Source organism: Canis lupus, chromosome 20 (genome assembly GCF_011100685.1).
Source record: "Canis lupus familiaris isolate Mischka breed German Shepherd chromosome 20, alternate assembly UU_Cfam_GSD_1.0, whole genome shotgun sequence".
In the NCBI taxonomy this organism is placed as follows: domain Eukaryota; kingdom Metazoa; phylum Chordata; class Mammalia; order Carnivora; family Canidae; genus Canis; species Canis lupus.
In genome coordinates this window covers 56,286,789-56,314,133 of record NC_049241.1, presented here as the reverse complement: position 1 = coordinate 56,314,133, position 27,345 = coordinate 56,286,789, and the positions used below count along the sequence as shown (strand labels likewise).

The 27,345-nt window shown below is 60.1% G+C and overlaps 3 protein-coding genes and 1 long non-coding RNA gene across 5 annotated transcripts; 1 reads left to right on the top strand and 3 right to left on the bottom strand.

The window, feature by feature from the left end:
- Positions 1-139: 139 nt before the first annotated feature.
- Positions 140-1,804, bottom strand: LOC106560115 (small integral membrane protein 24-like). Its single transcript, XM_038567824.1, has 3 exons — positions 1,643-1,804; positions 1,448-1,559; positions 140-637 (listed from the first exon to the last, which is right to left on the bottom strand). The coding sequence occupies exons 1-3, from the start codon at positions 1,719-1,721 to the stop codon at positions 514-516; spliced, it is 315 nt and encodes a 104-aa protein (XP_038423752.1). The 5' UTR covers positions 1,722-1,804; the 3' UTR covers positions 140-513.
- A 1,081-nt stretch (positions 1,805-2,885) lies between these two features.
- Positions 2,886-6,870, bottom strand: C20H19orf77 (chromosome 20 open reading frame, human C19orf77). The gene is made up of 4 exons (XM_038567823.1): positions 6,712-6,870; positions 6,207-6,318; positions 5,885-5,950; positions 2,886-3,476 (listed from the first exon to the last, which is right to left on the bottom strand). Exons 1-4 carry the CDS (start codon positions 6,782-6,784, stop codon positions 3,329-3,331), a joined length of 399 nt encoding a protein of 132 aa, XP_038423751.1. The 5' UTR covers positions 6,785-6,870; the 3' UTR covers positions 2,886-3,328.
- Positions 6,871-10,756: 3,886 nt separating this feature from the next.
- DOHH (deoxyhypusine hydroxylase) lies at positions 10,757-19,904 on the top strand. Of its 2 annotated transcripts, none has more exons than XM_038567821.1 (5): positions 10,757-11,092; positions 14,719-15,075; positions 16,779-16,855; positions 18,032-18,275; positions 19,125-19,904. In XM_038567821.1, exons 2-5 carry the CDS (start codon positions 14,802-14,804, stop codon positions 19,439-19,441), a joined length of 912 nt encoding a protein of 303 aa, XP_038423749.1. In that variant the 5' UTR covers positions 10,757-11,092; positions 14,719-14,801; the 3' UTR covers positions 19,442-19,904. The 2 variants fall into 2 exon arrangements, with proteins under 2 accessions (XP_038423749.1, XP_038423750.1); XM_038567822.1 differs by lacking the exon at positions 10,757-11,092 and adding an exon at positions 11,194-11,303.
- LOC119864780 lies at positions 15,432-22,024 on the bottom strand. The gene is made up of 3 exons (XR_005375226.1): positions 21,323-22,024; positions 16,205-16,415; positions 15,432-15,631 (listed from the first exon to the last, which is right to left on the bottom strand). It is a non-coding gene; the product is annotated as an uncharacterized LOC119864780 (long non-coding RNA).
- Positions 22,025-27,345: the final 5,321 nt, after the last annotated feature.

Here is a 27,345-nt window from a genome sequence, read left to right as displayed (position 1 = left end):
TCCGGAGGGGACCAGCGGGAGGGCAGCACAGGACGGGGCGTGATGACCGTCTCCTCCCGCCCCCGCCACCCACACCTACGCAGCTTGCAGACAGTGACGGGAAACTCGGCTCACGGCGGGGCGGGGGGGGGGGGGGGGGGGGGGGGGGCTGGTCTCCCAGGAAAGGGCCGTGTGTGCCGCTGAGTCCGCTCAAAGCTCGGGCCCAGGAGCCACGAAGGCAAGGTGGCTGGGGGGCTGGACCTGCTCTGGGGCCGCAACCGCAGGGCCTTTGCACAGGTTCCCCCTCCACCGTGGCTCTTACCCTTCAGCGGGGCCTGCGCAGGGTGTGCTTGGGAAGGAGGTGTATGAACGCCCGGGGAAATAAAAGCAAAGGGGGGATGGGGGGCGGGTTCTGAGGGCTCCTCATCTGAACCCCACATGGGATAATTTCACTGGCCCCAGGACCAGGTCTGCGCTAGTCGGGTGCACGGGGTGTCCCTGGGGGCCTGCCTGGAGGCGGCAGGCGGGAAGCCTTCATTCAGAGGAGTTCGCCCCTCTTTCGTGGCTTGGAGGCCCCTCCTTCTCCTCCAGGGCCAGCTCACAGTCGCCCTCTCCTTTCTCCTCCTCTCTCACGGCCCCCACTTCCTCCTCTTTATGGCTGTGGAGACAAGAAGGATCCAGAAAACCTCACTTAATTAAGGAATTACGGGGCCCAGGCTTGTACGATTCTCCCAGAACTTCTGCGCCCCGCGCTCTCGTTGTCCCCACCCCGACAGAAGCGGTCCTGAGGCCCAGACAGGTTAGGACACTTGCCCCGTGTGAACCTGATGGGAGGGCCGGTGCCTGGCCTGCCCGTTCCCTGGGTCTCGGGACTGTGGGTGAGTGAACGGGCAGGAGGACAGGGCGACGGACCCATGGATGGTGGTAGGTTAACGAGTGGATGTGGACAGACACCTCGACGGACATGGGGACAGGTGGTGGGAAGGTGGACAGAGCCACAGACAGCGGGACGGTTACGCACAGAGGACTTGGGGGGGGGGTGCGAGAGGGATGGATAGATGCGTGGGGCCCAGGGGAGTGGTAAAGACCTCACAGATCCCCCCTGGGACTCGTCTTAGGGTTGGGGTCTCAGGGCCCAGGGGAGTGGTAAAGACATCACAGATTCCCCCCTGGGACGTGTCTTAGGGTTGGGGTCTCAGGGCCCAGGGGAGTGGTAAAGACATCACAGATTCCCCCCTGGGACGTGTCTTAGGGTTGGGGTCTCAGGGAAGCCATCTCGTTTTTCAGGTTCGTAGCAAGGGGGGGAAGGGGGGTGCGTGTTGCCTGAGGTCCCGGCGGTTCTGAATCAAAGAACCCCCTGGCCTGTCGAGGCTCAGAGAGGAGAGGGGAGGGGAGGGATTCTGAGCACCAGTGGTGCTACGGGGGGCGGGGGGAGCTCATGCAGGACGGGGGGGGGGGGGGTGCCCACCTGTCGCGGGACTGGCTGCACCAGATGGCGTAGAGCAGGGTGAGGACGAAGAGGAGGAAGAGGGCGGCCAGCACGGCCCCCAGCCCCACCAGCCACGGCTTCCTCTGGGCCACTGCGGGCGGGGCGGGGCGGGGTCAGCTGCTGGGCCACCAGGTGGGGGCTCCCTTCCCCCTCCTGTCCCTCCCGAGGCCTTACGGGGTTGGGCCCAAACCGGCCCCAGGACCAGAGCTGCCAAAAGGGAGGCCCGGCCAGTGGTCGTCCAGAATCGGTCCATCCCTGTCCGTCTGTCTTCGCGTCCCTCCAGCAGGTTCTGGGGTGCCACCCCGTCAGAGGAGGAAGTGGCCGCCCCGGACACCCCAGCGCAGGGTGTGGCCAGCACCCTGCAGGAAGTGAGGAGTGGGGCCCCCTTCCCTGGATCCTGGGTGTGCCGGGGAGGGGGTCCAGAGGCCCAGGCGTCCCAGCACCCTGTCCCCCTGAGGCCCCCCGCCCTCCGCTCCCCACAGCCACAGCCACGGGAGAGAGAGGCCAGGAAAGGTGCGGAACGCGTTTCCTGAGCACCTACTATGCGCCGGGCCCTGCAGTGGTTCTTAAGCCCCGGCACCTGTTTCAAGCCTCGTAACTCTGGTCCTCAGGTTGCAGATGAGGGGTTACCGCCCCCTGCGGGGGGGACACATGGCATCCCAGAGGGACACAGCTCTCGCCGCAAGGAACCGCAGCTGGGAATGAACACCCCCCACCCCGACCCTCTCTGATCATCCTACAAACCCCCTCAGCGTTCGGGCAGCCTGGGCTTCCACGCGAGCTCTGCCAACAGCCACCCGCGAGACCGGCCCGTGACGTCTCTCCTGCCAGGCCTCAGTGTTTCCAGCTGGAAAACGGGGCTAACCGTGTACTGACCAGACGCCAGGCGCTCACCGGGAGCATCCGTGAGGGCGCTTATTAGCTTCATTTCATTTATGTTTTTTCCACCCTCTGGCGGACGATCCTGGAAGTCCCGCACAGCCGCTCCCTGCCTCTGGGTCTCACCACCCCCCCAAGCCCGGCTACGGGGCCTGAACGCCAACCTTTATCAGGGTCCTTATTAAGAAATAGTTAACATCCAGGGCAAGGGCCAGGGCCCGGAGAAAGTGAGGTGAAAGGGGAGGCTGGAAACTGGGAGGAGAAAGTACTCGTTGCTTCCCAGGGGAGCACAGAGCCCTGGGACACAGCCTCCCGGACCCAGGTCCCTGGAACAGTCACGTGGCCCCAGACGAGGGGTGGGGTAGCAAGGATTTCCCAGGATACGGGGCTCAAAGTCCAGAGCTCCGCAGCAGGATCAAGATTGCCGGGGGCATCTGGGCACTGGGCAGCCTGCCCTCCCATCCCTGCTCAGGCATCGGCCCCAACCACTGCCTCCCCCAGGGGGAAACTGAGTCCCAAGAGACAACAGGAGCCCTTCTGAAGGGCTCTTATTAATTCTTTAATGCAGGTCTCTGAAAGGCAGCCCCTGCCCCACGTTGGTCCCGAGGCTGAGTAGGACGGAGGAGCTTCTGGCCAACAGATACTAGGGAGAGGGAAAAGAAATCAGGCCGTGGGTAGAAGTGGGGGAGCCGTGACACGGCGGGAGCTCGGGGGTTTCTCCATAACCCAGAATGCGCTCCAAGTGCGAGAGGAATCACTAGGCAGACAAATCGGGAAGGAGGGTGCACAAAGCCCAGGCATGCAGCACACAGAGAGCCCACCCCCCCGAGGGGCAGGGCAAGTCCCAGGCCTCTTCATTTGGGGGCCAGTATTCTCCACTCTGCATGGAGTTACTATGGTGGCTTCACATCCAGGTCATCGCTTACACGGTGTGGAGGGGGCATCTCTGGGTGGCTGCCTGGAGGAAGCCGTGTCGCGTCTTCACATGGCTGTGTTCGTGACTTTCCCTTCAACTCTGGGCTCCTCTTGCTCCTCCAGCTCCAGCCCCAAGTTCCTCTCTCCTTCTTTCTCAGCCTTCCTGCCCTTCGTGTCCTTTATCTCCTCTATCTTCTCCCTCTTGCCTTCTTCACTGTAGGGATACAAAGGCCCCAGACACAATGAGAAACAGTCGCCCCCATTGGACAGACATGGGCCTGTGCCAGGCCTTGTGACAGGTGTTTTACAAAAAGTTTCTTTGTTGAATCCTCAAAACAGTCCTTGGGAGGAAGCCTTGCTATTTCCATTTCACAAAGGCAGAAAGTAGGACTCAACTGTCCCATGGATGGACAGATGGATGGAGAATGGATGGATGTGTGGATGTATGGAAGGATGGACGCATGGGAGGACGGATGAATAGGAAGATGAGTAGAGAAGTGAATGGAAGGTTGCATGGAGGCATGAACAGACAGCATGATAGGTGAGTAGATTAATTACAGAAAGGAAAGAATGATGGGTCAATGGATGGATGGGTAGGAGTGCAGATGGGTGGATGGGTGGAGAGATCACTGGGCTGATGAGTGGGAGAAATGGGTGGGTGGGTGGATGGGTGGGTGAGTAGATAGATGGGTAGGTTAGGGGAATGAATGGATGAATGGATAGATGGAGAAGGGGGTGGGTGGGTGGGTGGATTGATAGATAGGTGATGGGCAGGTAAGTGGTTAGGTGAATGGATAGCTGCGTGGAGAGATGAAAAAATGAATAGGAAGATGAGGGACGCCCGGGTGGTTCAGTGGTTAAGTGTCTGCCTTCGGCTCAGGTCATGATCCTGGGGTCCTGGGATCGAGTCCCACACCGGGCTCCCTTCATGGAGCCTGCTTCTCTCTCTACCTCTGTCTCTGCCTCTCTCTCTGTGTCTCTCATAAATAAACAAACAAATAAATAAAACCTTAAAAAATAGAATAGGAAGATGAGTGAATGACCAGGCCAAAGAAGAGCGTGACAGATCAATGGATGGGAGTATAAATGCGTGGAGAGATGGCAGTGTAGACATGTGGATGGATGAATGGATCAATGGTTTACTGGGTAGGAAGATCAATGGATGAATGATGGATGGTTGGAAAGGGAAGTGTGGGTAGGAGGATGGATGGATGGTTGGATGGATGGTTGGATGGATGGATGGATCTGGGGATGGATGGGGATGGGTGGGTGGGTGGATGGGTGTAGATAGGTGGATAGATGGATGTGGGGGGATGGATGGATGGTTGGATGGGTGGATGGATGGATGGGTAAATGGGTGGATGAGGGATGGATGGATGGATGGATACGGGGATGGATGGGTGGATGGGTGGGTAGGTGGATGGGTGAGTAGATGGGTGGATAGATGGATGTGGGGGGATGGATGGATGGATGGATGGATGGATGGTTGAATGTTGGATGGGTGGGTGGATGGGTGGATGGATGGATGGGGGCATGGATGGATGGGGGATAGATGGATGGGGGGATGGATGGTTGGGTGAATGGATAGATGGATGGAGGGATGGATGAATGGATTGGAGGATGGATGGGTAGGGGAATGGGGGGTGGATGGATGGATGGATGGAAGGATGGAAGGATAGAGGGAGGGAGGGAGGGAGGGATGGATGGATGGATGGATGGATGGACGAGGGGATGGATGGGTAGATGGGTGGATGGATGGATGGGAGGTAGGAGGGTGGGGGATGGGGGATGGATGGAGGAATGGACAAGGAGAAAACTACCAACACAGGAGTTCAGGTGGGTTCGAGAACCTCCAGCCCACCCTGGGAGCGGGAATCACACTTTGCTGGAGCGGCACTGAGTCTCAGACAAAGCAAACAATGAGGCCTACAGCTCTCTCCCTCACATACGTCTCGAGCTCGACTGAGAATGTTCCAGTCAGGCTGGCCTCCTCCTATCTCCTACTCTCGCCTCCCAACTTTGGCCAAGTGGGGACACTGCCCTGGAAGAGCCCCCACCCCTGCCACATCCCTGAGCCTCCCCCAGAATCTCGTCTGGAAGCAGTCGGGACCACAGTAGAGTCACCCGCGCCAGTACCCACGCTCGTGTGCAGACACCTACACGACCCCACAGCACAGTGTCGCTCAACAGGGATCTGCTCAGTGCCCACTGTGCGCCAGGCCCCCCGGGGACACAGCCGGGCCAGAGCTAAGCTCCTTCCATCTACTGGGAGCCACCGTCCAGCGACGACAGAGCGGTAAATGGCTAAGATAATTTCGGCTGCCGGTCAGGGCAAAGAACGCAGAGCTGTGGGACGCAGTGTGTCGGAGGCCTGGTGGCCGGGGTGGGCTTCCGGGAGGAGGAAATATCTGAGCAGGGACTGGAGGACGAGGCAGCTCAAAGATACAGGAAAGAGCGTCCCAATCAGAGAGAAGACTAAGTGCAAAGGTCCCGGCTGGAATGCGCTTGACGTGTTCAAGAGTAGAAAGAGGTCACCGGTGCACACTCACCCCTCCCCACCCCCCAGAGGGGCTCACACAAACCCCCGACCCCACACCAGCACGCTCACACAGGCAGTAGTACCTCACGCCCACGTCCTGATAGGGGTTGGAACACATTCTGAACCCGGTGTCCTCCTCATCCTGGGCTCTGTAGGAGAGAGAGAGAGACAGAGGGGTGAGGGTGGGTGACGGGCAAGTCGCCTCCACGGTGTCCCGCGGCTGCACAGAGCAAGGTGCACGGCCGCATGGCTGTCCCGGGCCGTGAAGCGGGGGGTGTGAGCAGAAGCAGGGAGACGGGAGACAGGGGAAGCGACCAGAGAGAGTCAGCAGGCGGGAGGGGTGCCCAGCACTCTGGGGGAGAGGACAGGGACAGCGGTGCGGAGCGTGGGGAGAGGGGCTCCCACCTCACTTTGGAGCACCAGACGCGGTTGGCCAGCATGAGGACGAAGACGATGAACAGGAATCCCACGACGGCAGCCAGGCCCACCAGCCAGGGCTTCAGGTGGTACTGCGTGGCTGTCCGAAGGCGGGCAGGTGGGAGTCAGAGATGGCGGGGAGCGGGGCACGCCCCCAAAAGGGGAGACAGCAAGGGTCCAGGGGTGAGGCGGGGATGCTCGAGCAGGTGGGGTCTCAGAAAGAGCTGGTCAGACACCAGTTCTAGAGAAGGGAGGGGGCTGGGGCCTGGGGGGGTGTCCCCAGGGATGGGCAGGGAGGCCCCGGGGGAGCGTGGGGGCTGGGGGGCTCCAAGAGGGGCCCGGCCCCATTCCTCCTCTGCCCGCCTACTCTTCTCAGAGGGGTTCCTCACCATGAAAAATGGGGAGATGTTGAGCCTTCGAAGGAGCCCCTGCCATGACCCCTCCCGACCACTGCACCGTGCACCCCGCCCCCCAGCCCGGGTGGGCGCCCTACCCTGCTGGGCCTCTGCAGGTGACAGGAGCAGGGCGCTGAGCAGGAGAAGGGCCTCCAGGGTCCCCATGGTCATGGAAGAGCCAGCGGCGCGCACAGTCAGGGGCGGCTGGGTGAGGCCGAGCCCAGGCCCTGATATGCAGGCGGGCGGGCCTAGGGGCGGACCCGCAGCTCAGACTCTGGACCTGGTATAACAATTAACGCGGGGAGTCCAGCCCTCACCCTGCGCCCTGCCCCAGGCCCCCGCCTCCAGGTCCCCAGGCCCCGCGCCGCAGCGGCCAGGCTGACACGGGCCGGGTCAGGGCTTCCAGGCATCGTGGGCTCCCTCTCCGGACACCGCACGCAGGGCTCCCGCTCCCTTCCACAGAGAAGCCCTAGGAGGCCGGGGCACGGAGGTCACCCAGAAACAGCTGGAGCTGGGACCCGAACCCAGATCTCCCTCACCCCCGGCTTCAACTTCCGCGTCCTGGCTCCCGGACCCCCGTGGGCCAGCAGCCACTATGGGATGAGCACACGGATGAGAGGTGATGGGCCACGTGCCCGCGGCCCATCTGGGGCCCAGCCCCGCCCTTGTGGCCAGAGAACGGGATGCGCAGCAGCGGGTGACTCAGGCTCAGGGCTCTCCTGTCCATCAACCTTGGTCCCTGGCTGATTAGATAGGGGGCCCTGCCCAGGAGAAGGAGCGTCCGTGCCACCCCTGCTGCCACTGGGCAGCCACGGCCCAGGCACGTGGCAGGAAGCCCAGACTGGGGGGGGGCCTCTGTAGGGCCCTCAGGGGTTGGGGGGATGCCAGTGTCACTGCACACACCTTTATGGGGCACCTGTGCATACCCGGGGCCTCCTGCCTCCTGAGGTCTGCGCACCTGGGCACCCGGGAGAGCGAAGGCGCTCAGGACCTGGCCGGCGTGAGCCCACGTCAGCCACCGGGCCATGCCTGTGACGCTCCTACTGCGTGCGCCTGTCCTTGCAAAGCTCGGAAGGGAAGGGGAAGCCTCATGCGGTGCCCTCCGGGGGTTCCTGGGTTAGTTGGGAAGTCAGGACCCCCAGAGGCGGTGGATCCTGCAGGGCCACAGAGCTGGGAAGGAGCCAGGGAGGTGGGGGTGCAGCAGATTCGGGCTTAAGAGCAGGAGCAGAACCCCGCCTGGGGACTCCTGCTTTTTCCAAGGCAGGTCACCCAACTGGCCTCTTTCTGCAAAAAGTTCTCTGAGCTCCAAGCACATCATTTCTGGGCGTTGTGCCTCCATGTTCCCATCTGTTACGGGGGGTCGGGGGGAGCTGGCCTGTGAGGATCCAATGAAATACTTCGAGGAGAAGGCTCCCGAGCACGCTAGCAGGCACACACTAAGTACCAGGCAACGGCCAGCCACCTGGTTACTATTTTAAGACATCTTCTTGGGGCAGCCCAGGTGGCTCAGAGGTTTAGTGCCACCTTCAGCCCGGGGTGTGATCCTGGAGTCCCGGGGTCGAGTCCCACGTCGGTCTCCCTGCATGGAGCCTGCTTCTCTCTCTGCCTGTGTCTCTGCCTCTTTCTTTCTCTCTGTGTCTCTCATGAATAAATAAATAAAATCTTTAAAAAATAAAACATCTTCTTGGTGGTGGAGGTTGGCTCCGGGGGCCACCGGGGAAAGGAGCACGGAAAGCACCGGTGACCAACCACGGGAATCTGCCGGCCAAGAAACAGAACGTCCTCCGCCACGACTGGGCAGGTCAGTGGAGCAAGGGGTCCAGTGTGCACGAGTCGTCTATACAGCTGCCAAAGGGGTTCAGAGCCAGGACCCGGGGCCAGAGGGCAGGGCCTGGCTCAGGCCAGCCTCCAGAAGGAGCTCCGACCGGGTGGGTCCTTGAAGGCGATGGAAGGGCGGCGGGGAGCCTGGGCGGGGGCTTCTGCAGGGGCTGCGTCACCAGCCCCGCCAGGGTCCTCGTCACCCCGCCAGGCCAGAGCCAGCTGCAGGTCCAGCTCCTCCAGATCCTCACCCTCCAGGCTCGAGCGCAGCTCCCGGGGGGCGTCCTCCTGGTCCGGCTTCGGGCCAAAGGCCCAGTCTGCAGGAGGATGTGGGTGAGGAGCCTCCCAGGGCCTCACCCACCCTCGGTGCCCTCCCTGGCCAGGACGGGCCCTCGCATCACCACCACCACCACCCCCGAGTGGCCCAGTGCCACCCCAAGCAGGGCCCACAGTTGAGGGGAGCAGCTCACCGGCCAGGTCGTGGGCAAGGTCCTTGATGAGGTGTCCAACGATGGCATAGGCCACAGCCACCACCAGGAGCGCTGCCAGCAGCAGGTACAGCGCGTACCTGGGCAGGCGGATGGCATCGAGAGGCGGTGGGCGGTACTCCTCATACAGCGGCGGGGTTGGGCTCCAGCCCTCCATCCCCTCCTCAACTGCCAGCCCCGGCATGACGGCCACCGGGAGCAGGAGAGGCCCGGAGGTGACCCTCGTGGCGGAAGTATTTAGGGGCTTTGGGTAAGAGGATTGGGGATCCTCCAAGGCCACCATCTGCCAGGATTAATCACAGCGCAAATCACTTCCGCCCAGTGGGCCCCCTCACCGCCCTCATTCAGCTCCAGCCAGCCCAGCTGGCACTCTGCACATCCATCCCCACCTCAGGGCCTTTGCTCGAGCTGTTCCCTCTCCTGGGAAAATCCCTGAACTGACACTCAAAATAGGAGGATAGACTCTGAGAAGAACACAACCCTAGAGGAAGTGACGTTTTGGGTTAGGAAGCAAAGAGCAGTATTTGGGGTGGTTCAGTCGGTTGAGCAACTGACTCTTAATTTCGGCTCAGGTCATGATCGTGGGTCGTAGGATGGAGCTGGAAGTTGGGTTCCATGCTCAGTGGGGAGTCCACTTCTCTCCTCCTGCCCCTCTCCCCCTCATGCACATGCATGTGAGTGCACGTGAGCAAGCATGCCCTTTTTCTAACATAAATAAAACCTAAAAAGAAAAAGTGGCATTGGGGCGGAGGTACCACGGTCTAAGGGGTTGGGACTACTAGGAGGGAGAGTTAAAGTTTAAAATAGGATAGCCACTGCCCTCTGGAGATGCACGGGAGCAGAGACCCAGGGGAGGGAGGGAACCAGGCAGGGGAGTACCAGGGGGAAGAGCCGTCCAGGCAGAGGGCAGAGCACATGCAAAGGCCCGGAGGAAGGACTGGGTCTGGCGTGTTGGAAAAAAGCAAGGAGGCCCGTGTGGCTGGAGCAGAGTGAGCAACGGGGTGACAGGGAGGAGGGAAGGGTAGGGACTGGCCCAGTGCAGGTCATGCGGGGCCTTGGGGGTCAGGGGAGAACTTGAGCTTTTACCCTGGGGGAGGTGGGAGCCCTGGAGGGCTGTGGGCAGAGGAGGGCCGGAGCTGGTGCCCACAGGTGGCCTCTGGTGGCCACTGCAGAGAGGACAGACCTGGGGGCCAGGAAGACAGGTAGGGAGGGGCTGTGGTGGCCCAGGTGAGCGATGATGTTTTTTTCCAAATCATTTTTTCCTCGCCGTTATACATAATAACGTGGCCACCCATGCTTCTTTCCCACATTGCAAAGTGGAAACACTTTTCGCACGTGTTGCCCTGATTAGAACCCGCCGGGCTTCTCAGTGCGGCGGAGTAAAGCCAAGTCCGTCCCAGGCCCAGGCGCTCCTTCCCGCACCTGCCGCGGGCTCCCGCCCCGCCCCCCGGGACCACGCGCCCCGCCCGCGCCCTACACTCCTTCACCTGGGTCACCGCCCCGCGTGCATTTCACTCGCTTATTTCCCGTCTGTCTGCCCCAGGCCACCAGGCTGTCTAGCCCTCGGCCCCCACTATTTGTTAAGTAAACGACGAACTCGGACTCGCTCGGGTCCGAAAAAAAGCACGAGATGCGCCCCGCCCCCGCCTGCCCGGAGCTCAAGTCCGGCCACCTGAAGCCATTGGCCACGCCCCCTGAAGCCACTGGCCACGCCCCCAGGTTTGGGCACGCCCCCAGGCTTTGGCCACGCCCAGGAACGCGGCGCATGCTCCGTCGCTAGCCAGCCCCGCGTCGCTGAATCGGCACAAACCATTTCCACCCATCGAAGTGGGTGTGGAGCCGGAGAGCATGTCCTCCACGGAAACAGTGGGCGTTGCCCTTCCCTCCCCTGAGGGATTCCTTTAGACTCCTCTGGTGTGTCAGTGTGGACTATGGCACCGATGCGGACTCAAGCTTCCAGACCGGTCTCGTGCCGCGGAGGCTTTGACGGGAACCCCCCCGCTGCTGCGTTGGTGCCGTCCGGCCCGGTCACGTGGGCGAGAAGATGGCGGCCCCCAGAGAGTGCCGCGAGCGTCGCGGTTGGTGAGACGCTGGTGGCCGCGGAGGGGGCGGGTGAGCTCGGAGACCTCGACTTCCGGGAGCTCGTTTGGGCGTCTCGGCGGCAGGGAGCGCGGTGCGTGGCCCGGGCCTGGGGGGCTGGCACGGGGAGGACGCCTCGGGGGGAGGTCCCGTCTCTAGGATTCGTGGGGTGGGGGTGGGGGTGGGGGGGTCGAGGGCCTCCTGATGGGTTCTGGGGACCCTGTCGCCGGGGGTCTCTTCGTTGGGGGGGGCGCGTGTGTTGCTTGCCGGGCCACCCGTTTCTCGAGTTCCCGGGAGAACCAAAGGTGTGAAGCACCCGGTACTTGGGGATCCGCGTAGACGGGTCTTGAAGCATCCGGTTCCTCGGGGTGTCCTCCAGGGGGAGGGATCCCGTATTGGGACGACCCCTTTCTGGGGGGCCGTCGGTTACCAGACATGTTGTTGAGAATTCTTGGTTTGGGTGAGTCTCGGGGGTGGGGGGATCCCTGGGGGGCTCAGCGGTTCGGCGCCTGCCCTTGGCCCAGGGCGTGACCCCGGGGTCACGGGATCGAGTCCAGCGTCGGGCTCCCTGCGTGGAGCCTGCCTCTCCCTCTGCCTGGGTCTCTGCCTCTCTCTGTGTCTCTATGTCTATCATGAATGAGTAAAAAAAAAAATCTTAAAAGTAAAAAATAGATGAGTCTCGGGTGGGGACGGGAGGCCGAGGACCCTGGTCTCCTCTCTCCGTTGGGGACCGTCCATCAAGAGGCTTTCACAGGGGCCAGCGGATCCCCAGATTCGGCTTGGGTGGGGGCTGCTCCCCTGCACCCCACGCCCACCTCCTCGCCCGGCCTCCCCCTGGAAAGCTGGCCAAGGCTTGAATTGTGGGCTTCCAGGAGGTGTGCCCTCCTGAGCCCAGGGAGGTGGATTCGGGGCTCCCCACGGGAGCATTTGATGCCGCGTACTAGGTGCCAGCAGTTGTACGAGGCGCTGCGTGAGCGCTCCTCCTCCTCCTTTTTTAAGATTTTTTTTTAGGATTTTATTTACTCATGAGAGACACAGAGAGAGAGGCAGAGACACAGGCAGAGGGAGAAGCAGGCTCCATGCAGGGAGCCCCATGCAGGACTCAATCCCAGGACCCCGGGGTCACGCCCTGGGCTGAAGGCAGATGCTCAGCCCCTGAGCCACCCAGGTGCCCACCCTGCGATACAGATTTATTTTTATTTACGTGTACAAGTGTGCATGTATGTATATGTATGATATGAAGTCCTGTCTTTGGGGCACTAACTTGTCTGGTAAAAACCTGATCTGTGATGCACACTGGACACCAGGTGCCGTTAGGTGCTGTGGGGGACCCTGAAGCCCCGGCAGGTGAGGAGGGCAGAGCAGGGAGGGTTTGCGTCGCTAACCTCGGGTGCTCCGAGAGTTCCTTCCTGCCTGCATAACTGAATATCTGAACAGAGACTGGAAGGAAACCTGACTTGTGAGCTGTTAATAGGCTTTATTCCAAATGTAGAGACTTTGCCGCAGTTCAGGCCTTGCCCTAGAGCCCTGCGGCGTATTTCCCCCTCCCCCTCCTCTCCCACAGCTGGAGCTGCCCTGTTGGCCACATTCCCCCTCATTCCTGGGCATCTAAGGACTCCGGGGGATGTGTGGGTGATGAAGGGCCTTTTCCACATGCCTCAGGGCGACCTCCGCACAGACCGGGAGTCAGGAGTCTTGGGTCCTGTTTGCCCTTGGCTTGCTGTGTGACCCCCACACCAGTCTCATGGCCCCTGATGCCTTGGTAGCTCGCTCACTCCTGGCATTTCTGGTTTCTTTTTCTTTTTGTTTTTAGATTTTTTTTTTAATTTATTCATTTGAGAAAGAGAAAGAGCAGAGCAGGGGGAGGGTGTCAGAGGGGAGGGAGAAGCAGACTGCGAGAGAGCGGCGAGCCCAGTGTGATGCGGGGCTCCATCCCAGGACCCTGGGATCATGACCTGAGCTGAAGGCAGATGCTCAACCAGCTGAGCCACCCAGGCGCCCTTGGCTTCTGTGGCTTCTCCTGGTCCCTCTTTCAAGGTGTCCCCTCCTCTGATGGTCACCTGTGCTCGGGCAGCTGCACCTCCCTCATCAAGCCCAGTCAGCTGTGCTGACGCTGCCAGGAGCCAGAGGCTGCGATGTGCCACTGCTCGCTTTATGAAGCGTCGACCAGGTCTTCATTGGTCTGGAGGACAGAGGTGGAGCCCCTCCTCCCAGCCCGGCTGTGTCATTGTGTCGCAGTCCACCCACTCGACACGGCATCTGTGGTTTAGAGTGACTCTAGAGCCCAGCTACCTGGATTTATAGTCTCAACGCTATTCCTGAGCAAGTTATTAAGCTCCCTGTGTGTCTGCTTTCTCACCTGTGAAAGGGCGATGAGCCTAGCACCGCTCTCATAGGTTATGGGGACAGGTAGATGAGTTCATGAGTGTGAGGGGCCTCGAAGAGGTGCCTGGCACATAGCAGGTCTCAGTAAATATCAGCTGCTGTTGCTGGTAGGGCTGGTGTTTTTATTGAGGGCCTACTGAGTGCTGGGAGTCCAGTGGTGATTAGCATAGACTCGGTCCCTGCCTTCAGGGTTCTGGTGAGGGGTAAGACCAACCATAGGCAGCTAAACTGATAAACATCCTGTGTGATATCTCGTGGTGGTAAGTGCTCGGAAGAAAAGTAGAACAAGGGAAGAGAGTAACAGTGAAGAGTGATCAGGGAAGGCTTCCGTGAGGAGGTGACATTTGAGACCCAAAGAAGTGAGAGGGTGGCCATGGGGGGCATTTGGGGAAGAACGTTCCTGGGGAGGAGAAGAGCCCATACAAAGGTCCTGGGGCAGGACCGGGCCAGGTGTGTTGGAGGAACAGCCAGGAGGCCTGTGTGGCTGGAACAGAGTGTGCAAGGGGTAGAGGAGGAGGAGGGGAGCCCTGGCAAAGGTCGGGGCAGGTCACGCGGGGCCTTTGGGATCGTGAAGGAGTTTGGAAGAACAAGGACCCATGGGAGGATTGTGTAAGGACCCAGTGAACACGCTGGGAGCACCTGCAGCCCAGTCACCTGTCATGGAACGGACGGCCCCACGCTTGGCAGCCTTGAGCAGCGGCACATGCTTTCCCGGTCGGGGCGGCCGGGATCTGGGCCTGATCGGGATCTGGTGCCTCTGGCTCAGAGCCGCCGTGAGGTGGCGTTTGGGCCGCCAGCGGCAGTGGTGGCTTCAGCCGAAGGCGCCGGGGCTGCGGGAGCTGCCGCCGGCCTCCCACGCTCCCTGGCAGTGGCCCGGAGGCCTCAGTTCCCCGGCCAGTGGGCCGCTTTAGGGCCGGGGGAGCCTCCTCGTAGTCCTGGAGCGGCGAGGAGGAAGCCCCGGGTCTCTTAGGACCTGCCCTCGGTGTCGTTCCTTCCACATCCTGCTGCTCACACTGCTCGATGGAGGCTACTCAGTGTGGGAGGGCCGCACGCACAGTGGGGGTCCCCGGGGACCTTGTGTCCCCTCTGGCTTCCGTGTGGAGGGGACCAGCAGAAGTCACTGCTGATGTACAGGCGAGAGGTCAGGGAGGGCAGGTAACGTAGATGACCCCGCGGGTACACGGGGCCGACCCTGCCCTTCCCCCCATGCCCGGCAGGGAGCAGGTAGGAGGACCCCCCCACACACACACCCCCCAGGGTGTGATTCTTCAGGGAACTAATCCCCGGATGGATGAGAAGTGCCTCTCACCTGGGCTCTGGGTTTTCCACCCGTAGGTCCTCGTGCCCAGGAGCCCCCCACCCCGTTTCAGCCCACGTGGGGCCGCGGAAGGCCTGGGCCCACGGCAGCGGGCGGCACCATGGTGACGGAGCAGGAGGTGGAGGCGATTGGGCGGACGCTGGTGGACACCCGGCAGCCCCTGCAGGCCCGCTTCCGGGCGCTCTTCACGCTGCGCGGCCTCGGCGGCCCCGGGGCCATCGCCTGGATCAGCCGGGCCTTCGGCGACGACTCCGCCCTGCTCAAGCACGAGCTGGCCTACTGCCTGGGCCAGATGCAGGACTCCCGGGCCATCCCGGTGCTGGTGGACGTGCTGCGTGACGCCCGCCAGGAGCCCATGGTGCGCCACGAGGCAGGTGAGTGGCCAGGGCGCCGGCCCTCCACCCCGCCGTCACCCCTCCTGGGCCTCCTCCCCGCGCGACCCCGGGCAGGCCTCATCTGTACAGGGCAGGCCGTCAAACGTTCAGCCCCGTGGGCCCGGCAGCCTCCGTTGCCTGGACTCCGCTCTGTCCTTGTGCTCGAGAGGCGTGGCCACGGGCCGGGCCCCTTGAGGGCGCTCGGGTTGGGAGTCCACCCGAGTTTCACACGTCGGGAAATGTCGCCCCTTTGATTTAAAAATAATAATGATAATTATTTTTAAAAGACTATCTTTTTAAAAGATTTTGTTTATTCACGAGAGACGCAGAGAGAGGCAGAGGGAGAAGCAGGCTCCCTGTGGGGCGCCTGATGTGGGACTCGATCCCGGGACCCCGGGTCACAACCCGAGCCAAAGGCAGACACTCAACCGCTGAGCCATCCAGGCGTCGCCAAAGACTCAATTTTTAAGTTATCTCTGTACCCAGTGTGGGCTCAAACTTCTCAACCCCGAGATCCAGAGTCATGCGCTCTACTGGTGGAGCCGGCCAGGGGCCTCTAAAAAAAAAAAAAAGACACGTGAAAACTAAAAACCATTCTTGTTCACACAAAACCAGGCGGCGAGCTCCCCAACCCCTGACGTCTCCTCTTCCGTTCGTTCGTGTAATGTGCTGGGCCAGTGTTTACTGAGCACCTGCCGTGTACCAGGCCCTGTTATCTCGAGGGACACCAGAAAGGAGAAATGCATAAAACCCGTGGCCAGCCCGGGCTGCTGAGACTGTGCCTCTCACCACCACCTCCATGCTGGGAGGGGGAGCTGGTGTCCATCCTGCTCTGTGTCTCATGTTCCCCGATGTCCAGCCCCACGAGCCGCCCTCACCCCAGGCTGCCCCGGTAACTCTCAGCGTGCCAGTCACTGGTTTTGTCAGAGCTCTCCTTACCGAGAACGTTCTCCCTAACCTCACCTCTCCGGAAGTTCTGCTATTTTGAGCGTGTGTGATCACAGAACGCCGACTGAGGTGGTGGGAACGCGTAAGTGTCGAGGAGAAACGAGGCAGGGCGTAGGACGAGGGTGCCAGAGGTGTTGCCTTTTGTAATCAGTGGACAGAGATGTGGGTGAAGGCAGATTACCTGGAGGAAGGTACTTCAGGCAGAGGATGCCGCCCGTGCAAAGGTCCTGGGGCAGTTCCCTGTGAGCTCCTTGGAGGAGTGGCAAGGAAGCCCCTCTGGCTGGAGCGGAGTGAGTGACCGCGAGAGAGGGAGGAGGGCAGGGGCAGGTCCTGGCCCGGACTCCCTTCCATTAGGATGTTGTTGATGGTGGGCAGCAGCGTACCCTGCCAGCCTGCAAGGCAGAGGAGGGGTTGAGTGGGGAGCGAGTGCGTGCCGGCTGGGGTCTCCCCGCTCAGCGCCTGTGTGGCCTGGGGCAGCCCAGGCCCCTCCATCAGGCCCTGCCTTCCTCTGCTGACCCTCCTCCCTCACGTCGCCGCGGAAAACCTCCTCTGGGGCTCACCCCGACGGGCTCTACTCATCCGGGTGCCCTGGGAAGCTCCGTGCTCACCGAGGGCCCCACGCTGTGATGTGCCCCCATCCAGACCGCGAGCTGGGAGGGGAGCAGAGCACAGGAGGGGGTGGTGCAGGTGGGCGCCCCCGCCCGGTGTCCGTGGCGTTCCCTAACCACACTGAGCCTTCTGCGTGGTTCTTCCAGGGGAGGCCCTGGGGGCCATCGGGAACCCGGAAGTTCTGGACGTCCTGAAGCAGTACTGCACCGACCCTGTCATTGAGGTACCGTGGCCTGACCCCCTCCCCGCCCCTCAGCCTGGGCCAGCGTCCCCTGTGTCTGGGTGCTGCCCCGTCAGCAAAACCCGACTGACTCCCCCACTAAACCCCGCCCGGCTGACCCGCCTCACCTCTCCCCTCCCACCCAGCCTGTCCCCTCCAGCCCCGTCCAGCCCTTGCACCAGGATCCCCTGGAGCCCACCCGCCCCAGCCCGTCTGGCCTCTTCCAGGCTCTCCCAGCACCTGCCTGTCTCCGTTCTTCAGGGAACAGCTTTATTGAGATGTTAGTCACATACCACAGGGTTCAACACTTCAGGGGTTTCTAGAGCATCCACAGTTGGGTGCGACATTCTCCTAATTCCAGAACATTCCATCATCCCAGAAGGAGCCCCGCCTCATCAGTAGTCAGCCCTCGGCCCCCACGAGTCCCTCCCCATGCATGGACAAGCGTCCTGGACGTGTCACACACGTGGACTCACACCCCATGGGGCCTCCTGTCTCTGGTTCCCTCCTGAGCGTCATGGGCTCGGGATCCGTCCCCGGAGTAGTGCGTGTGGGCTCCTCGCTCCTGTCCATGACCGGGGGACATGCCTGCACGTGGGGGACACACTGTATTTATCCACTCCTCTGTCCCTGGACACGTGGGCCGCTTCCACTTTGGCCACCGGAACCCGTGCAGGTATCCACGTGGACGTGTGTTTCTCACCTGCTGCTTCTCACCTCCGGAAGCTCCGCCCCAGCCCCTCTCAGCAGCTGGAGGTCAAGGCAGAACTAGGTCTCCTAACCTCTTGTGGCGAAAGCTCTCCTGTGCTCGTGACAGTGACCTTTAGGATGGAACCCCAAATTCTCGCTGCAGCTCCAGGCCCTGCATGAGGGAGGGCTCCGCACTGTCACCCCTCCCCATGAGCTCTGGCGCCTGTGCCCCCTCATCCCCAGCCCCTCCGGGCACTCCTCCTCCCTCTCCCTCCTCCTCCCTCTCCCTCCTCCCTTCTCCTTCCTCCTCTTCTTCCTCTTCCTTCCTCTTTTCCCTCCCTCCCTAACCACTCAAGCCCTGCAGGGCTGTTTCCACCTAGAATGACTGGTTAGCTCCCGAGTCCCTCGAGCCCCCGGAGGTGGGGCAGGGGGTCCATCGTGTCCACTGTCAGGTCCTCAGTGGCCGCCCATGCGCCGCTGTCCCCGCAGGTGGCAGAGACGTGCCAGCTGGCCGTCAGGCGGCTGGAGTGGCTGCAGGAGCACAGCAGGGAGCCGGCGGTGGCGGCAGGGCCCTACCTGTCCGTGGACCCGGCCCCTCCGGCCGAGGAGCAGGATGTGGGGCGGCTGCGGGAGGTGCTGCTGGACGAAGCCCGGCCGCTCTTCGACCGCTACCGAGCCATGTTCGCCCTGCGCGATGCGGGCGGCGAAGAGGCAGCCTTGGCGCTAGCGGAGGGTGAGTGGGGGTCGGGGTCACGGTCGGTGCGCCTCGCCCAGGCTCCTGGCCGCACCCGGAAATGGAGGAACAGAGTGACCAGGGAACGTGCGTCCTGCCCCGGTGCCCGGACTCCCCCACGGGCTTTCCCGGAGGCGGGCAGGCACACTTGCCCCCACTTCCCGTGGGGAGGCCGAGGCCAGAAAGGCGGAAAGAGTTGCCTGAGCAGACAGTGGTTGGCAGCCACAGAGCTGGGATCCGGTCCCTGGGAGTGTGGCTCCGTGACTTGAGTGACTTGAGTCACTCCTGCCCAGGCCCCCAGGGCGCTCTCTGCAGGCCTCTCCCGGGGCGGCCTGTGGTCCCTGCTGCCCTCCGGCACTTCCTGTCTGGCCATCACTGGGACCTGGGCCACAGGGTGGGGGTCCCAGGCGATGCCGGGCAGGAGCACAGGGCTGGGTGGCCTTGAGTCCTGGCTCGGCCTTGGGGGCCTCTGGTCCTGGGCGGTCACCGCACGTCTCCCGGTGGTTGTGCCATCAGTATAAAGCCCGACCTGCGTGTGGAGTGGGGGCCAGGTGCCCGTGACTGTCCCTTATTAATCACTGCGGAGGGGCGGGAGCAGCTGGAAGGGGACCCTGGGTGCAGGAGGGCCACGCCTGCCCTGTCTGGCCTTTGGGAGGGCAGAGCTGTGACCTTAGGGCCCCCCCAGAACCCCCCCCCGCGCCGGCTGCAGACCCCTCCCTCTGAGCAGCGCTGACCACCGGGGCTGGGGCGGCTGTCCTTGAAACAAGGAGCCCCTTTCCACCTCTCCTGGTCCCCCGCCTGCCCCGATGGCACCGCCCAGCCAGTGACCAGTCGCCCTCCCGCCCGCAGGCCTGCGCTGTGGCAGCGCCCTCTTCCGCCACGAGATCGGCTACGTCCTGGGCCAGCTGCAGCACGAGGCGGCCGTGCCCCAGCTGGCAGCCACCCTGGCCCAGCGGGCCGAGAGCCCCATGGTGCGGCACGAGTGCGCTGAGGCCCTGGGAGCCATCGCCCGGCCCTCCTGCCTGGCCGCCCTGCGGGCCCACGCGGCCGACCCCGAGCGCGTGGTGCGGGAGAGCTGCGAGGTGGCCCTGGACATGTACGAGTACGAGACGGGGCCGGCCTTCCAGTACGCCGACGGGCTGGAGCAGCTGCACGCCCCCTCCTAGAGCCGCCCGCCGCCTCCCCGGCGGGGCCCAGCGCACAAGCTGCCCATACACCGAGCGTGCGGGTGGGATCTGACCTCGCGGGGCTGTCCGCTTGGCCGGATCTGGCTGCTTTTGCATCTTTCCTCCCCCAGGGCCAGGCTGAGGTGTCCTGTGACCCCCACCCAGTGGCATGGCGCAGGGCTGTAGCTCCCGGGTTTTGGGTCACGGGGGTGGGCACGGGGGTCTGAGGGTGCAGGCCAGGGCTGTGCTCAGGGGAGCGGGGTTGCCTTGGCCCAGCTTCTCGAGGAACTAGGGGTGCTGGGAAAGGCGCTGCGGGCAAACCCGCCCCCCTCGGGCCTGGGCAGCGGCCGGGGCTGCCAAGGGCTGTTCCTGGGGCCTCTGGCTCCCCAGCCTGGGAGTGGCTGGGTGGGTGGGCATGGAGACCCCAGTGTCCAAATGGATTATTAAATTATTTTTGCCAAGCCGTGAGTCTCAGAGTGTGTTGGGGGTTCCACAGGGCTGCTCTCTAGGAACATCGGGGTGGGGCGCAGGGGGCTGGGGTGTTGGAGGAGCTCAGCTCTGAGATCTGCCCCCGCCACACGTGCCCTGGTTTCATCTCCAGCCAGCCCTCTCCAAGGGGCTTGGGGGAGGGGGAGTCAGCCCTCCGGCCTGGCCCTCCCCAGGCCCTCGTTCTCCCCTGCTCTATTGGGGGCAGTGGGGCAGGGGTTTAGTGGTATGGCTAAGAGCCCAGGCCATGGCTTCTCATCCCAGCTACCCGCCCTCACGTTCTCCAAGTCCAGCCTGAACAACCTGCTTTACAGCCATAAAGTGGGTGTAACCCTAGAACCTAATCTCACGTGGAACACGTTCCACCTGCTGCTCTCCGCCAGCCAGCAGCAACCCTGACACAGGTGGAGGGGTCACATGAGGCCGGGGATGCCCAGATGGGGGTCGTGAGCTGGTTCTCCTGTGCACGTGCCTTCTGTCCCCAGCCCTTCTGACACCTGGCACACCAGGCGTGTGGGGTCTCTGTCCGAATCAAGTCATTTGTCCGCGGGTGTCCTACGAATCGATCCAGTTCTGAGGCTCACTGCCCAAATGCACACAGACCCCTGGGTCCCCCACTCAGGGTTCCCACCCCCTCCTCACTTGTGATGTATTGCTAGCAGAGCTCACAGAATTCCAGAAAGTGCTCGACCTGCCTGTGTCTTGTAAACGGTGTCAGGAGCCGCCAGACAAGGGGTCCCGGGTACAGGGGCTGCTTCCTGATGGAGTTTGGGGCACAACCCCCTCCCACACCTGGATGCGTTCACCTGCCCAGGAGCTCAGTGCCCTTCGGTTGGGGTCTTGTGGAAGCTCTGGGTGCAGGCAAGGTTGGGGACTCTCCCCAGGGGGCGGGGGTGTGCCCAAAAGTCCTCACCCCACCCCCACCCCCGCCGCGGCCCCCAGCCTAATCCAGCAGCCACCCCGGAGTCGGAGTGTGGGAGGGCCTTCCTCTGGCCCTTGGCTCTCAGGAAGTTACGGGCTTTTTTTTTAAGATTTATTTACTTGAGAGAGACAGAGCCACAGAGCAGGGGGAGGGACAGAGGGAGAGCAAGTCCCAAGCTGACTGCTCACTAGGTGTGCGGCCTGACGTGGGCTCGATCCCAGGACCCCGGGATCATGACCTGAGTCTAAGAGTCTGTCATCCAGCCCAGTGAGCCACCCGGGCGCCCCGGGAAGTTACAGACTTTTCAAAGCGCCCAGGCCCCCGACACATGTTCCTTGAATACAAGGGGAAAAAAACCCTCAGCCTTCGTGGGGTCAGGGCACCCCCAGGTTCTGTCTCCCGCCCACTTTCTGCTGCTCTTTCCAGCAACAGCCCTGGGAAGAGCCAAACCCTGACTGCCTCCCGCGACTCACCTGTCCCTCCTGCGCCGGCAGCTCAGCCTCTCCTGTCCCCAGACCCGTCATAGTGTCTGTCTTCCCTCTCCCCGCAGGGTCTGACAGCCCGGCCCGTTCTGGGAACTGTCAGAGACCCAGCTACCCCCCCACCCCATGCCCAGGCAGGCTGGTCCCAGCTGCAGACTCGGGGTCCGGCTGCCCTGCCCCATCTCCAATTAGACACTGGTGAGGTGCCCCAAACTTAGCGGGGGAACTCTCATTCCAGGAGCTCAGCCTAAAAACGTCGGGGTTGAATCAGTTTAAAGTCTCTCCCAGGTCTGCGGCCACCCACCCCGCCCCCATCATCATCTGCCTGGACCTGCTCCAGCCCCTCCCCGTCCTCCCGTGGCGGCCACTGGAGGGCGCCCCTGAGCACCCGCGTCAGGTCCTGGGGGGCGGGGGGTAAAGCCCAAGTCCTTGGCCTGCAAGGCCCTGCACGACCTTCCCCTGCCCCCTCCGCTCTGCCACCCTCTCTGCTCCAGCCAATCACGACTCAATGTGCTTCCGACAGGCCAGGCCAGGCCCAGTCCTGCCCCAGGACTTTTGCACGTGCTGTTTACCTGGAACCTCTCTCCCTCAGGTGTCTGTTTACTCCCTCACTGAAATGTTTGCTCCTTTGTTCTAAGAGCACGTTAAAATCACGTGCTCCTCCTCCCGTTAAAGTCATAACCTCACTCTAAATGTTCCTTTTATAAAATAAATTAAATAAATTAAATAAATTAAAAATAAATAAATAAATAAATAAATGTTCGTTTTATCCTGTCCCGTGTCTTATTTTTCTCCAGGGCATTGATATTGTCCTGTTCGCTTCTCGTAATTATTTTGCTTATTGCCCGTTTTCTGCATTAGAATTAGCACCACGGGAGCAGGGATTTTGTCTGCTTTGTTTTCTGTGACGTGACAGCGGTGTAGTGGTTAAGCAGCCACCTGGAAAATAAAAATAAAGCCCTAGTTTGTAGCGGATGAGGGTTCTCGTAGTTTAAATATACCCACCGTGGGGCTCCTGGGCGGCTCAGCGCTTGAGCATCTGCATTCGGCTCAGGGCGTTATCTCGGGGTCCCGGGATCGAATCCCGCGTCGGGCCCCCTGCAGGGAGCCTGCTTCTCCCTCTGCCTGTGTCTCTGCCTCTCTCTCTGTGTCTCTCATGAATAAATAAATACAATCTTTTAAAAATAAATATTCCCACCATGGTGCGCGCATGCAGTTTCCGATCATGACTTCTGTAGTCAACACCCATGGGCTCCAGCACATCACTAAGTGGATCCCTAGCACCCATGACATGCGTGGCTTGTAGTAGGTGCCAGGTCAGTATTGAGGACTACTCACCCACAGGGGTGCTGGTTACACGGTGGTGCACGTGAACGTTAAGGATCAGACCTTCCGAAGGAGGCCAGGATCCCCGTGTGACAGGAAAAGCAGTCCTTGCAGCAGCATCCTGCCATCTCATTTGCATAAGTGGAATTATATGTGTTATATGTTATGAGTCATATGTGTAAATTACATATCGATAACATTTTTGAAAAATACCCAAGCATTTGCCCAAAGTACTTTAAATCTTTTTTGTTGTTGTTCCCAAAGATTTTATTTCTTTGAGAAAGAAAATGAGCACAAGCAGGGGGAGGGGCAGAGGGAGGGGGAGAAGCCAACTCCCCGCTGAGCAGGGAGCCCGACCTGGGACACGGGGGCTCGATCCCAGGACCCTGGGGTCACGCCCTGAGCCGAAGGCCGACGCTCAACTGACTGAGCCACCCGGGCGCCCCAAGCCACGGAGGTGCCCCTAAATCCTGTAGCTCCCTGTGCTACTTGAAATTTTTTTACTGTGATATTTACTTTGACATTTGTCAGGAAGGATTGGCGGTGGGCCCTTCAGAGTGAGCAAACAGCCAGCACTAGGCGGCTGCTTTCCCCTGGGGCCAGAATCGTCTGGTCACTGAGGTTCTGTTCTTGGCTTTCTCTCGCTTCCTCTCTCAAATAAATCTTCAAAAAAAAAAAAAAATGTGGGCAGTTAATTAAAAACACCAAAATGCCACGCATAACAAAAAAGGCACTTTGACAAGCTCACTATTGGTTTAAACATCCAGGCATTCATTTCACAAATATTTATTGAACACCTACCGTGCAGCAGGCAGTCCAGGCACGGGGTGCGGGGTGGGGGGGTACAGAACGAGATGGTCTCTGGTCTCATGGAGCTGACATCCTGATACTATTTTTTTTTTAAGTGATTTCCACACCAAATGTGGGGCCTGCACTCACAACCTCGAGCTCAAGCATCACGGGCTCTGCTCTACGGACCAGGCCAGCGGGCGCCCCCTATATTCTTAGGTATTGTCTTCCCTGCCTTTGAAGGGTGACTCCAGGTTGAGGTGGTCGCGGGGCCCTTGGCTGCCTTGCAGGGACGCCGTCTCGACCGTGTTGTGTGGCTCAGGTCGATGTTCACGCAGGGCTTCCCCGGGGGGCCGGGCGCTGTGCTGACTCTGGAAGGCTCCGAGGCAGCGCGCCAGGTGTGATTGGGAGGAGGTAGGCCCAGGGGTGCAGGAAGCAGATATAGGACGCCACACCCCAACGCAAGACCTGTGTGCGTCAGAGAACTTGGAATCTTGAACCTACAGACCCGCGACACCCCGATAGCAAGAGACATCTGTGCTAAGCAGACATCCCCGCCTTCCGGTCTGCGGCTCCTTCGCACCGAGCAAGTCCAAGCTCAAAGCTTGGTCAGCAACGCCGGCCGGCCTGGGCCTTCCTTGGCCTGGGGACACAGCTCTCCGGCCTGTGCCTCGGCCCCTCTCTCTGCGTCCAGATTCCCCTCTTCTTTTTTTTTTTTTTTTTAATTATTATTTATTTATGATAGTCACAGAGAGAGGGAGAGAGAGAGAGAGAGAGAGAGAGAGAGAGAGGCAGAGACATAGGCAGGCTCCATGCCCCGGGAGCCCGACGTGGGATTCGATCCCGGGTCTCCAGGATCACGCCCTGGGCCAAAGGCAGGCGCTAAACCGCTGAGCCACCCAGGGATCCCCGCCCCTCTGGACTTCTAATTTGTCCAAAACCAGAGCCTCTGCTTTAAAAAAAAGAAAAAAAAAAAAAAAGAGTTAAGTAGGAATTCAGTGATGCCCTCTAGGAGCAGAACGAGAGAGAGGAGAGGGTTTGTTCAGCACTGTGGCGGGTGAGCCCCAGATCGAAGGGGTGCCAAAATCTCAGTAAGTAAATCAGTAATAGCTTAATGCTTTTTTTTTTTCTTTTTAAAAGTTAACACGTAGGGACGCCTGGGGTCTCAGGCATCTGCCTTCGGTTTAGGTCGTGATCCTGGGGGCCTGAGGTGGAGCCCTATGTCCAGCTCCCTGCTCAGTGGGGAGTCTGCTTCTCCCTCTGCCTCTCCCCCTCCCACTTATGTGCACCTTCTCTCTGTCTCAAATAAATAAAATTGTTTTAAATAAATAAATACATGAAATGGACGTGTATGTTGAGATCACTGTAGATCCCATTGCAGTTCTAAGAAATAATCCAGAAGGCGCAGTGCAACCTTCACCTAGTGACACAGAACGGGGCGCACAGCACAAGTGATGACCGGCCCCCAAAAACACTGCTCCCTGACCCCCAGAACCGGTGACTGTGCGCTATGAAAGGAACTCTACAGATAGCGGTAAGTTATGAATCTTTTTTTTTTTTTTTTTTTTTTTTATTTATGATAGTCATACAGAGAGAGAGAGAGAGAGAGAGAGGCAGAGACACAGGCAGAGGGAGAAGCAGGCTCCATGCACCGGGAGCCCGATGTGGGATTCGATCCTGGGTCTCCAGGATCGCGCCCTGGGCCAAAGGCAGGCGCCAAACCGCTGCGCCACCCAGGGTTCCCGGTAAGTTATGAATCTTGAGGTGGGGGTGACCCTGGGTTCCCAGGGGGCCCCAGCATCCTCACCAGGTCCTCCCGAGAAGGAGGCAAAGGATGGGCGTCCCAGAGACGTGCAGACCCTGTGCTGCTGGCAGTGAGGACGGAGGAGGGACAGGGAGGGGGCGCCTCTGGAAGTGGGAGAAGGCTGGAGCCGGGACTCCCTGGGGCCCTGGAGGGGTGCAGGGGAACCAGTCCTGCCCACGCCTGGGTTTTACCCTGGGAGACTCGTGCCAGATTTCTGACCTCCAGCATGGTGAAATAACAGTTATGCTGTGCTCAGCTCACAGTAAGTTTGGGGCAACTCATTGCAACAGCAGTGGGAAACCACACTGGGTGACCTCCCCTGCTTTTATAAACCCCCACATTCCTCCCTCATTGATGAGATTTTTTTTTAAGATTTTATTTATTCATGAGAGACACACAGAGAGAGAGAGAGAGAGAGAGAGAGAGGCAGAAACAGGCAGAGGGAAAAGCAGGCTCCATGCACGAAGCCCGATGTGGGACTGGATTCTGGGACTCCAGGATCACGCCCTGGGCCGAAGGCAGGAGATAAACCACTGAACCACCCAGGGATCCCCCTGATGAGATATTTTTAAAAATCAAAATTAATGTGCAAAAAAAAAAACCCACGCTTTTTTTTTTTAAGATTTTATTTACTTATTCATGAAAGACACACAGAGAGAGGCAGAGACACAGGCAGAGGGAGAAGCAGGTTCCCTGTCCTGTGGGCAGCCTGATGCGAGACTCGATCCCAGGACCTTGGGATCACGCCCTGAGCTGAAGGCAGACGCTCCACCGCTGAGCCCCCCAGGTGCCCCTCTTTGTATTTTTTAAATGTGGCTAGAAGAAAATTTGCAATTACTCATGTAGCTCATGTTTCTACTAGATCCTGCCGCTCGAGATCCTATAGTGTTTGCCGAGTCACTGAAATCAGATAAAGGCGCACACGTGTGACATACATCATTTCACACGAAATAAACAAACCAACAGAAACCACGTGCCGTGGTATATTCTTTTCCTTCAAACCTTTGCCTGAATATCCCTCATCCACCGTGTTTGAGACTCCAACCCCTCACCCTATTCTCCCTTGTTTCATTCATTATTCTTCATCCTTCAGCTCCCGGCACACAGGAATCTTTTTATGGTGACTTTATTGAGATAACAATCCTCATAGTATAAAATTCACTCAAAGTGTATGATTCATCTGGTTTTAGTGTATTCAGAGTGATGCAACTGTCATCACATTCAATTTTAGAACATTCCATCACCCCAGCAAGAAAGTTCCTAGCAGTCACTTCCAAGTCCTCTCCGCCCCTCCACCCGAAGCCCCTGGGGACCACCAATTTACTTTCTGTATCTATAGAAACAATACAGTGGCCTTTTGTGTCTGGCCTCTGTCCCAGGGGCTCATCCACATGGTAGCTTCAGCGTTTCGCTGCTTTTTACCGCCAAACGATACACCTGCACGTGGTTATGCCACATTTTGTCCACCCAATCATCCTTATAGGCATCTGGGTGGTTTGTGTTTTTCATTTATTGTGAATGGCGCTAAGAACATCCAGGTAGACATGTTTACATGGACACATCTTCAATCCTCCTGGGTTCCTAGGAGAGGAATCAATCGCTGGGTCATCTGGTAATTCAACCTGCAACGCAGAGGAGCTGCCCGACCGCCTTCCAGGCGGCTGCCCCAATTTCCACCCCACCGGCAATGCGGGGAGGGTTCATTTGCTCTGCAGCTTCACCCACACTTATTTTTCCTGGTGTTGTCTTTTATCAGAGCTGCCCTGTCAGGAGTGAGACTGTGGTTGTCTTTTTTACTTTTTAAATATTTTATTAGTGAGGGACACACAGAGCGAAGCAGAGAGACACAGGCAGAAGGAGAAGCAGGCTCCCTGCGGGGGAGCCCTAGGCGGGGTCAGGACCTGGGCCTAGGGCAGATGCTCAACCTCTGCAAGATGCTCAACCACTGAACCAACCACCCAGGTGCCTGTTTTTTGTTTTGTTTTGTTTTGTTTTTTATTTACTTGAGAAAGCGCGCAGGTTGGGGGGGGGGGGGCAGAGGGAAAGGGAGAAGCAGGCCGATGACCCTTAACCCACTGAGCCACCCAGGCGCCCC

What these genes read in the sequence shown, in the direction of transcription:
- LOC106560115 (XM_038567824.1), bottom strand. Translation starts at nt 1,721, where the DNA reads ATGGACCGATTCTGGACGACCACTGGCCGGGCCTCCCTTTTGGCAGCT. An exon ending in GCCGGTTTGGGCCCAACCCC is followed by an intron (nt 1,560 to 1,642) that starts GTAAGGCCTCGG and finishes CCCCGCCCGCAG; the next exon opens with TGGCCCAGAGGAAGCCGTGG. An exon ending in TGCAGCCAGTCCCGCGACAG is followed by an intron (nt 638 to 1,447) that starts GTGGGCACCCCC and finishes TTGTCTCCACAG; the next exon opens with CCATAAAGAGGAGGAAGTGG.
- C20H19orf77 (XM_038567823.1), bottom strand. Translation starts at nt 6,784, where the DNA reads ATGACCATGGGGACCCTGGAGGCCCTTCTCCTGCTCAGCGCCCTGCTC. An exon ending in ACCTGCAGAGGCCCAGCAGG is followed by an intron (nt 6,319 to 6,711) that starts GTAGGGCGCCCA and finishes GCCTTCGGACAG; the next exon opens with CCACGCAGTACCACCTGAAG. An exon ending in TATCAGGACGTGGGCGTGAG is followed by an intron (nt 3,477 to 5,884) that starts GTACTACTGCCT and finishes GTATCCCTACAG; the next exon opens with TGAAGAAGGCAAGAGGGAGA.
- DOHH (XM_038567821.1), top strand. Translation starts at nt 14,802, where the DNA reads ATGGTGACGGAGCAGGAGGTGGAGGCGATTGGGCGGACGCTGGTGGAC. An exon ending in GCACCGACCCTGTCATTGAG is followed by an intron (nt 16,856 to 18,031) that starts GTACCGTGGCCT and finishes CTGTCCCCGCAG; the next exon opens with GTGGCAGAGACGTGCCAGCT. An exon ending in AGCCTTGGCGCTAGCGGAGG is followed by an intron (nt 18,276 to 19,124) that starts GTGAGTGGGGGT and finishes TCCCGCCCGCAG; the next exon opens with GCCTGCGCTGTGGCAGCGCC.